We start from the raw sequence: 11,109 nt of genomic DNA, 5'->3' as shown, positions 1-11,109 counted from the left end.
TCCTATAAAATATTGTTGATTAATGAGGAGATTGTATTTTGATAGACGGACAAGAAAACGAAAAAGAAATGAAGAAACTAGCTAGCCATTGATGAGAAGATTGGCAACGATGTTATTTAATGTGTGTATATGGCTAGCTGCTAATCTTTTAGCATGGACCGTTTCTTCGGTTGTATAAGAAATTGTTAGAGTAATTTAATTGATAACTTCTTACAAATTTTCTTTATTTTCTAGTTCAAGTTGTGCAGCATGTTTTTGTTACGTGATTTTTTTCTAAAATAAAATATAATAACTCAAGAAAAAAAAACCGTGATAAGAAAAATTAAGCTCTATCATTTTCACTTAACAATTTTAAACTCATGCCACTTGCACTATAATATTTACTAGCGTGGTATTTTTATTCTACTTTTTAATTCAATTTTCTAAAATCAATTATTAAGCTTCAAACCTCCATATATTGTGTTCTAGCTGAAACAAAAATAAATTTAATATATATATATATATAATTATTATTAATTTGACCTAATCTAACAGTTAATTCAGGATTTTATCATCTTGAAACCAGATTCAAGATGAATTTTTAAAAAACTAAATATAAAAAAACTAAGTTTTAGATTTCTACCAATATCTCTTTCCATATATATATATATATAAAGAATAAAAAAAAGTTGTGAAATCAATTTAAATAATTATAATAGTTTAGGGGTAAATTTGATTTTTTCTTATGGGCTGTAGTATTTACTGTTACACCAGTGGCCCCCATTGAATGACAAGCAGACAAGAGCATTTAACCGCGTCGTTTCATTTAGGTCGCTGGGGTCCCAGTCTTCTGTCCCCAGACTCTCCGTACTACAAATCCTCTGCATTCGACACTATCTTATGCGAGTAGTTTTTTTTTTTTTATTGTGGTTTTAAAGAGATAGATTTTTTTTTTCAAATAAAAAGACTATGAATTATAAATTTATTTAATTAAAATTTAAAAATAAATTTTTTAATGAAATTGATAATATTTTTAAAACTGTAAATTATTATGTCTTAGTCTTCTGTTCCCATTCTTTCACTACTATATGTACCATAATTACATATCATTTGCATTTGATAATTTTTTTTAATGATATTTAATAGTTTTTATAGTTGTGGTTTAAAAAAATTTATAATTTATTAATTTTTTTAATAAATATTTTAAGAGAAGGTTTTCAATAAAAAAACTAAGATGTATAACAATTAATTAAATATTTTTAAAATTATAATCAAGATAAAATATAATTTTAACTACATAAACAAACTTTAAATCAACTTTTCCAAAACCATATCACTAATATTACATTAGAAAAACATACAAGCATATGAAATAATTCTTTTTATAGAATCTAAATCATTTAAAATTCATGAATTTTACATCTCATGATGACATATCATTTTAGATAAAAATTTAACATGAAAAGTTTGTTTATAAATCATTATTTCTTGTAATAATATTAGTGTTCTATCCTTATTTAATCGGTTTTTTTTTTAAGAATTAACTGTTTTTCTATATGCTTGTGATGTAGGGGGAAAAATGGCCTTGAAAAAGAAAGCATGGATGAAAAAATTATTTTTTTGACTAGTAAAAGGTTCAACACTTTATTATTAAATAATCTTAAATAAAAAACGACGGCCGCTAAAACTCAAATCATGTTTCATTAAATAGAACAATAAAATATACAAGTATTGGATTAATTCTACTTATATAAATTATATTATTATAATGTTGATGGCAAAATAATAATCATGATGAGTGATTTCATTATTTTCTTAAACAATTCATGCCGTTAATTTATTATTTTTTTTTTTATAAAAAAAATATAAATCACATCATTTTGAAGAAAAAAATTAATGAGTTTTGATCCCGTTTTTTTCCAAACCGACCAAATAACAAGTTAATTTAGATTTTTTTACTAGATTACACCATATTAATTTTATTTTTTGCTAAAATCTGACATAATCAAAATCCCGAATAACGTGATTCACGTGTAAACCCATTATATCAGTTTAAACAATGATTTTCTTGTGACCAAGCATTTTTTAAGAGTCCAAGCCACCAAAAGTGAAAAAAATATTTTTTTTACACTAACACAAAAATGCTTAATTGTGGTGGAAAAAAAGGGAGCTATCATTTAAAAAGGCACAAATAGAAATAAATTAATGCCATTCCTCCTCTTGTCAAGAGCAAGATTGTATCATATCTGCCACCTCTGTGAATATTCACTCAACATAATTTCTCTCTTCCCCTCCCATATTCAGAGCACAGAAGAGAGACCAAACGCAGACTATTTGTTTCAACTCCAAACTTTCCTGGTCACAAACATCCTGTTTCCTGTTTTCAAGGATCTATTCGCTTATCTCTCGTAGGAACATAACTCCGAGTCACAAGCATCTCATTTCTCCTTTCCTTTTATCTCTCCTCTTGGTTTTCCGACAAACCAACCATTTGCATGCAAGGGTTGTTTCTTTGTTACACAGAGGTTTTTGTTTTTTTAGTGTTGAGTTATTGAGGATTAGCTAAAGGTCAACTCTTTGAGAGGGAGAGGAGGGGAAAAAAGAGAGAATTTTTTTACAGAGAGAGAGAGAGAGAGAGAATCCAGGATCTGATAAATGGCTGAATTTGGAGGGAAATGGAGGGGTTTAAGATCGGTGTTAATGGTTTTGCTCAACTTTTTGTTAGCTTTTGTGTTCGTTTCAGCTGAGAGGGGTTTGAAACGTGAAGCAACATCTACTAGAATGAATGAAACAGGAGATTCTGTGTCAAGTTATGTTCTCAAAGCTGTGAATTTCTTGTGGCAGCCTGATCACAAAGGTTATCAACATGTTTGGCCGGTAAAAGCTCCGATACCCCTTTTCTTAACTTATTGAATTAAGTATTTTTTTCTGTAAGAATCTGTAGTGCTCTTTAAAATAACATGAAATGAGAAGACGGGTGACTTTCTATGTGCTGGTTACTTATTTAGTTGGTGATTGATATGTAGGAAAGGTACATCTTTTTTGTTAGATTATGTGATCATTTTGTGGAAGGAATCAGAAAGTGATTGTCTTGTATGGTTTTTGTTTTAATTATTGATATATGAATGTTTTTGTGTGGGCAGGAAATGAAATTTGGCTGGCAAATTGTTTTGGGTTCGATTATTGGGTTTTTTGGAGCTGCTTTTGGGAGTGTAGGCGGTGTTGGTGGCGGCGGCATTTTTGTTCCCATGCTTAGCCTGGTAATTGGGTTCGATCCAAAATCTGCAACAGCTATTTCTAAATGTAAGAAACCATTGAATCTTCTGTGTGAAAAGGGTGACCTTTGTTTTTACGCCGCTCTTCCCCACCATAGAGAAAGGAAAACCTTTTTGATTCGTTTGATTAGAGTATGGGGAGAGGTAGAGGATTGGGTGGGGCAGGTAACTAAATTATTGAATCTACTACTTAATTGGTTCAAAATTCAGTTTACATAAAAGTAATGACTATTTTAACTGATTTTTTAATCATTGAAGCTTTCAAGTACAAAGATTTTCTCGAGTCGGAGAACTAATTTATTACCATGACTGGCACCTTTCACTAGCTCTTCTTGTCATGGCATTTTTTGTTAAACTTGAAAATGTTGAATTAGAGCTAGAAACTTGGAAGCACAGTCAGGGGAAGGTGCAGTGCCTATTTCTTCAAAAGATTTGTAACAGTTGAAATTTTATTTGTTCATGTGTCCTCTGTATGCTAAGGAGGGATGGGCTTTACTGAACAGTGGAGGAGACTTTCAGCATTTAAAAATGCCTTTTTTTTCGATTCAGATTGCACAGTAAAGTATGGGTAACTAATCCATCTGCTGTGATTTATCAGTCTGACTAGTAAGCAGCTAACAACATGCAATGTGTCGTGTGAACAGTGAGGTAGCTTACAGCAAATGTGAAAGGGCTGGTTTGTTGGAAAATAAATTGCTCTTTCATATGTTACTTAAAAAGTAATGGATTTTTGGTATGTATAAATTTGGCAGGTATGATTATGGGTGCAGCAATCTCAACAGTTTACTATAATCTTAAGCTAAGGCATCCGACACTTGACATGCCCATTATTGACTATGATCTGGCTCTGCTCATCCAACCAATGCTTATGCTTGGAATTAGTATAGGTGTTGCTTTCAATGTCGTTTTCGCAGACTGGATGGTCACAGTACTGCTCATCGTTCTTTTCTTAGGTAATGTTAGTTGAATTTCATTGGAATTTACTCATGTTTCTCTCGTCTAATTCTTTTTGCTAATTGTAATGGCTTGCAGGCACATCAACAAAGGCATTCTTGAAGGGTGTTGAAACATGGAAAAAGGAAACAATAATGAAACGGGTAATCTCATCAGCCTGTTCATGATTTATGCATAGGTTTCGGGCGTGCACAGGCTGCATTTCAAACTGAAATTGTTTCATTGCCTGCTTATTATTAACAAGGTTTTCAATTATTAATTTTAGAACAAATTATATGTGGCACTGTCCTCAAATTGCCAAGGTGACTGCCCCATGAGGATATATTTGTGCTTTCATGAACTTCAAAACAAATGGAAGGATTTATGACTAGAGTTTCACATAGTTATGTGTTAGAAACATGTAAATTTAAGTCTAACCATTTGAATGGCACTTTTTCTCCCATTATAGGAGGCTGCAAAGCGTGTGGAGTCAGATGGTGAGTTGACTTACTGTTTCCTGATTTTATGGAAGCCCAGCGAGTGATTCCTGCTTCTCAGTATATATTTTCCTTTGTATCAGGTGCCAGCGCTGGGGAAGTGGAATACAAGCCTCTTCCTGGTGGCCCGAGCAACGGCCCTCAAAAGGCTGACAAGGAACAAGAGGTGAGTACACTTTGTCAGCTGAAATCAGCATCGAAGAGTTCTCAAAACTAATACAATTCATTACCGTAGGTCTCTATTCTTGAGAATGTTTACTGGAAAGAACTTGGTCTTCTTGTTTTTGTCTGGGTTTCATTCCTCGTGCTGCAGATTACAAAGGTCTGTTGTGCTTTATCATAATGATTACATCCTACATTTGTTTTCCTAGCTTATATTAAATCAATGTATACATGATGAGAAATCCTTTTCTTTTTGTAACAGGAGGGTACATCTACCTGTTCGACAACATATTGGGTGTTAAACTTGTTACAGGTGCTTTTATCACAGCAGTGGTCTCTATCCTTTCTTTTTGTGCCTTCTTGTTTATGTCTGTATGTGAAATGGGGAACGATCTTGTAGCATATCGAAATCTGTCCTACTCTTTAATAAAACAGTTCTTCGAATCATCCTTTCTTTGTTTTCCAGATCCCAGTTTCTGTTGGGGTGTCAATGTATGAAGCAGTCAGTCTGTACAAGGGACACAGAATAATTGCATCCAAGGGAACTGGAGGCACAAATTTCACAGTCCTTCAGCTTGTGATCTACTGTCTCTTTGGTATACTAGCTGGAGTGGTTGGTGGGCTGCTCGGACTGGGAGGAGGATTTATCATGGGTCCACTATTTTTGGAGCTCGGAATCCCTCCTCAGGTTAGCTTGTTTTGTTTTATTACATTCTAGTGTGTAATAATAGTGTATGATCATGTGTCAAGCTACAAACTGGAAAAACTGAAGCTTGTATATTTCGAAGACAAAGCCATATGAAAGGCCAAATAGTTTGGTAATTTCTTTACGATTTCCTTCCAGGTCTCAAGTGCAACTGCCACCTTTGCAATGACTTTCTCGTCATCCATGTCTGTCGTGGAATACTACCTTCTGAAACGTTTTCCTGTTCCTTATGGTAAGTGCCCACATCATCCATGCAACCTTTCTTTTATTTGTTCTTATCAGTCTAAAGACACCCTGTAAAGTGATAGATATGTTTATTTTCTTAATGTATGGTGGAATATAGTTTATGCTAGCTCCAATGGACTCAAATATTTCAAATTTTCTGGCAGCTGTTTACCTCGTAGCTGTTGCTACATTTGCTGCCTTCATAGGGCAGCATATTGTGAGAAGGTTGATCATTGTGTTCGGAAGGGCATCTCTTATCATCTTCATTCTAGCTTCCACCATATTTATCAGTGCAATCTCACTAGGTGAGCTCTTCTATTTCCTGCTAGTTGAGGCCTGAAATTATAAACTCTCTGAACTCTATGAATCCTCAAAGAGTTCTTCGCTTCCCTTTGCAGGTGGTGTTGGTGTAGCAAACATGATAGGAAAGATTCATCGTCATGAATACATGGGATTTGAGAACCTCTGCAAGTATGATGGCTAGCAATATTTGTCTTTAAATTTTGTATCGCACATTTAAATTATGCCCCTGTGCTGTAATGTATCTGTTGAGGCCGCAAATCATGCCTCATGCTTCCTCTCTGTTCTGGGGGCTTGGATTGGTAGGATGTAGGAGTAATAAAAAAAATTTCACTTCTCAAGAACTTGTATGTGCTTTCCATGTCGTACCTGACAATGTTCTTTGCGGGAAACAATAGTTCTGAGAAGAAGATAGATTGAAAATGCCATTGAACTTTGTTTTCTAGTTTCATTTTGTAGCAGCAAGCATCCAGAGAATGAAGAAATTTCACGTAACTTCAAGTTTGCATGTAGCAACGGCTTGCAGCCTGCCATTGGATCCATGCTTGAACTTCTCACCTTTTCGCTTTTTGTTGATAATTCGGGGGGAGGGGGGAGAGATTCAATGTTTCCTGAAGATGGATGGCTATTCCGGATTGAGAAAAGAAATTTATAAATTATAGGTTTTTTTTAATCAATGTTTTTTCGTTTTTAAATAATGATCTCGTGATTAATCAGTAAAGTATAGATATAATTACACCTCAGCAGGTTCCCGAATGGATTAAAGCCTCTTTATTCGTTGTCAATGATTGGGACAAAAATAGAAAAGAAAGATTCGGATGCTCCACAGATTGGTCTAAGATCATTGCCTGTGGACAAGTCGTGCCCGTAATGTCTGCTGACTCCGGATTTCTGATTTCTGATAGGTATCGATAGTGGGCCCTGGTTCAATTTTTCCTTCATAATAATCAATTTGGCTACCAATCATCCACACTTTCTAGTACGTTTTTACCTAACATCTATCACCAAATATGTAAAAACTTCAGGGATATATATATATATATATATTGTCCATATTATAATGTTAAATATCTTGATATATATATTTATTATTTCTTCTATTTTCATTAATAATTTTTTTAAACACGCATAGTTTTTAATTTATTAGATTATATATATACAAAAAAATTTAATTTACATTTATAAATTTTTTATATATAAATATTTGTCGAAAAACCTTGCATATATAATTTTTTTATTAAAAAATAATAAAATCCCCACAGGATAGCAGAGATCAAATAGGACCTAACCCATTTCAGGTCAAGAATCTTCTTCGTATGTGACGGGGCAAGATAAACAAGCCTATTTGGGCTCCAAGATGACCAAAGAAGGAAAGAAAAGGGTAGGAGAGAGAAGGGAAGAAAAAGAGGAAAAGGGAAAAAAAGCCAATTGAACCCAGGAAAGTGAAGAGAGAGGAGAAGAGAGGAGAGGAGGAAGAGGAGAAGGGCTGAAAAAACCAAGCCACTGAGTCTGAGAGCTGCCAATACAGGCAAAATTCACAACCGAACCACAACTCCTCCAAAGTATAACATGAATTGAATGATCAATCAAACATTTACAAAACTTTAACTTCAGAAAAGTTTATTATTCACAAATCACCCTTAGCTTTTCCTCCCAACCCACCATTTTTAATTGGAATGACATGAGCGCATCAAATAAATTAAACCCCGACTTGATGATGCAAAATAAAAATAAAAAAAAAATTACAAATTACAAAAGCAAACTTCATAATTCATAGCAGTGAAGTAGCAGCTAGTAAAGGAAGATGAGCATTTATAGTTCAGGTGATTTCAAAATATTCCTTTCCCTCACAAGCCAGCCACCAACCCTAAAGCAGAAATTTTGGTGTGGCATAGATCAAGCCAAGCTAACAATTCAAGGTTTTAAACATTAATTGAACATTGAAAGGACTTTCAATAACTTCCAACTCATCACGCCTTTAGGTCCCATTTGTAGACTGAGTGAAGATTTCCGAAGTGGCTGCTTCCTAGCTGACTACCATGATCCTTCAGCACCAACAGTTGGATTCTCAAATGCCTTGTATCCCCAGAATGTCTTCAGTGCGTAAGGCTGAGAAATTGTTACACCTTCTTCAGTAATCTTAGCTATCTGCAGTTGGGAAATTGTGAACTTGTCAGATGTCAAATCAGACAATACATTGCTTCACGTAATTATCTGGTATTAGACCTAACAAAACATACCCTACAACAATAATTGGAAGAATGGTTCCCTTTAGTTGCATTCTATCCTTAGCTAGACCCTGAGCACAAATAGCTATAGAAAGAGGACAACATCAAGATGTTCCTCGGCCATCCAGTTTAAGCCCCTGTAAGAAATACCTTAGGGAATCCCAAAGAAGCTTGCCGCAGTTACCAGATTGAAGATCTTTTACTAGAAAAAAGTCTTCCTAAGGTGTGTGACTGCACGGATGCTCAGCACATCCGAGTGGACAAGATTTTAACACGCACAGGATTCCCTTCATAAAGTCTCTATTCATTACAAATCATTATGAAATGCTGTCTATTCCCATCATACAAGAGATGAAAAGAATTGAGATTATTTCAAGTTTCAACAACATAAAATGATTCATTTCATCTTTCTCACCCCATTGTTAAGTTAGTGTTGCCAAAAATTGTTAGGGTTGCTTTTTTAACTTGGATCAGGGGAGAACACTTAAATAACATTATTTCAAGGTGTTTAACTAATTAAAAGCTTGTTATTCTGATTTTTCTCAGCACCGATTTTGTGGACAGGTATAGAGAATTTTAAACATTAAAAAAAAAAAAAAACATCATATGAGGTGATATGATACCACGTTGTTATCAAAATTTTGAAAACAGTGACAATTCAGCAAAAGCAAAGAGAAAGCATGATCAAGAGGTTCTCTCGAAAAGTAGTGGAAAAGGAAAAATAAAACTGAACTAAAAGAGAATACAGCAATAACATATCCACCCACAAACAATGCAGCAATTCCAGCAAGTTAACATGAAATTTAATTACTTTCCTAGAAATCGCATTCCATAACACGTTAATCTCATACAGTTGTAAGGAAAAAGGAGTGGAACCTGAAACTTGTTGACAGCAGATCTATCACGATACAGAAGCACTCGCATGCATTTCTCCAGTAACGTAACACCTTCTTCGAATGTCAAGTTCTCATGCCACTCAGCACGAAGTAATGGCTGTGCCATGTGATTTCCAAATCCAGTTGCTATATGATTCTCCTCGAAGTTTACTCCTATCATAGTGACCTGCAACACAATCAAAAACACAATTGACCCATGTCCCCAAAATGCACACACCTTTTCACCCCTCCTTTTTCAAGATTTAAAAACAGAAAAGAAAACAACCTATGCAACCGATGCCTTACCATGCCAAGAAATTTCTGTCCTTTTTTCACACCACCGAGAATAAGTGTATTCCAAAGCGGGTCAAACTTGTTACGCCTATTATACATAACTCGGGTCAAATAGCTGTGAATCTCTTTGGGCCCCAAAGAGTTTCTGTCATCCCACATATTGTCATTCAGGCTGCAGATATTAAACAATATAAACCAACAATTAAAACATAAGAGAAAAAACAACAACAATACAAGAAAAAAAAAAAAAAAAAGAATTCTTCCCTCAACAACACAACCTAAAACTTACACTTGCTCATCGAGATATCGCATAATCTCCTGGAAATCACTTATTTCTCCGCTAGCACCGATAATAGAATGCTTCCCGACAGGCTTAATTCTCTCCACACTCTTGTATCGAAGTGTGGACCCATAAGAACCTAGCAATTATCAATGTCACAAAATGCATCAACAACAGGACTTATTATAGTACTTTTAGGCAATTATTCCTAAAGGGTTCACTTATAAGGTATAAATAAGGCCAAAGATCACATTTTCCCCCTATTAACCATAAGCATATCCACAGGCAACATAACAAACAAACCCACAAAGATTATAACAAGATAATGGGTTATTAGGGAAACTAACCACCCATATCAGCAGCCATCAAAATCCCATCTTTATATTTCAAAGCAACAACAGATGTTCCAGTCACGTATGGGTACCTACATAGACATAGAACAACAAATCCACTCAAAAACTAAACTGCTATATCCCTAAAATGTGTCTATTTTGCAACAAAAAATCCACATAAACATTGACAGATAGAGAAAGAGATGGTAAGGGTGGCATACTGGGTTCTTTGAATGCCATAGTCAGAGCTCAAAAGGGTGTGCTGTTTGGTTTCAGAATTAGACTCCATTGATTAAGCTGTGTTGAAAAAATCAACAAAAAAGAAGCAAAAAAGATTACTAACAAAAACCCATTACAAATTTGTGAGAATAACTGGTTTTCAGGAAGAAAGACTTACACTTTAGTTTCGATCGAGAAAGAAGTAAGGTGTCTGTGATCTGTATGGTGAAGGAAATTAAAAGCTTTTCTTTTATAAGACTTTAATTTTTGCACAAGAAAAGAAATTGATAATAATAATAAAAAAAAATCCGAAAGAATTCGGATTTCGAAACTCTCTCTCTAGGCCCAAGTAGCTTATTTCACAGGCTTAAAATTTTGTGCTAATTTGGGCTCAAGACCTTTTTTAAAAATTTGAACAAGGTTTAAATTATTTTTCATGAAAAATATTTTTTTACTTTTAATAGTTATTTTTATAAAATCAAATAATTTTTTTTAATATTTACTTTTCTAAAAGAATAGCCTTAAAAAAAAAAAAGTTTAATTCTTTAACTATCAATCAGCATTGCATTCAAAAACAATTCTACAACAAAACTCCAGCTTATATCCCGATCATAATTTTATAATTTATAGTTAAGCAATGAACAACAACATTTGTAGTTCTTTTAATATATAACACTTGATAATTTTCAGCAACACCTAATAAGATTTGAAAATCTTCAATCACCAAATCAAACTCATTAAGATTAGTATTGATAGATGCCAGGTGTTCTACTACAAGTTTTAAATCAGTTTTCACAAAAACAC

General features: G+C 34.0%; 2 protein-coding genes across 2 annotated transcripts; one reads left to right on the top strand and one right to left on the bottom strand.

Annotated features, from left to right (window-relative positions):
* The first annotated feature begins 2,184 nt into the window (after positions 1–2,184).
* Positions 2,185–6,522, top strand: LOC118053489 (sulfite exporter TauE/SafE family protein 3). The gene is made up of 12 exons (XM_035064771.2): positions 2,185–2,856; positions 3,123–3,282; positions 4,007–4,207; positions 4,287–4,351; positions 4,657–4,684; positions 4,768–4,850; positions 4,920–5,006; positions 5,109–5,159; positions 5,313–5,534; positions 5,691–5,784; positions 5,942–6,082; positions 6,176–6,522. Exons 1-12 carry the CDS (start codon positions 2,635–2,637, stop codon positions 6,259–6,261), a joined length of 1,440 nt encoding a protein of 479 aa, XP_034920662.1. The 5' UTR covers positions 2,185–2,634; the 3' UTR covers positions 6,262–6,522.
* A 1,304-nt stretch (positions 6,523–7,826) lies between these two features.
* On the bottom strand, positions 7,827–10,598 carry LOC118053490 (proteasome subunit beta type-4). The gene is made up of 7 exons (XM_035064772.2): positions 10,484–10,598; positions 10,308–10,383; positions 10,102–10,178; positions 9,764–9,893; positions 9,487–9,646; positions 9,182–9,367; positions 7,827–8,225 (listed from the first exon to the last, which is right to left on the bottom strand). The coding sequence occupies exons 2-7, from the start codon at positions 10,373–10,375 to the stop codon at positions 8,112–8,114; spliced, it is 735 nt and encodes a 244-aa protein (XP_034920663.1). The 5' UTR covers positions 10,376–10,383; positions 10,484–10,598; the 3' UTR covers positions 7,827–8,111.
* Between the last annotated feature and the right edge of the window lie 511 nt (positions 10,599–11,109).

The sequence above is a fragment of the Populus alba genome, chromosome 6 (genome assembly GCF_005239225.2).
Source record: "Populus alba chromosome 6, ASM523922v2, whole genome shotgun sequence".
NCBI lineage: Eukaryota > Viridiplantae > Streptophyta > Magnoliopsida > Malpighiales > Salicaceae > Populus > Populus alba.
Note: the sequence above shows the minus strand (reverse complement) of the source record. Positions and strands in the feature narration are given on the sequence as shown.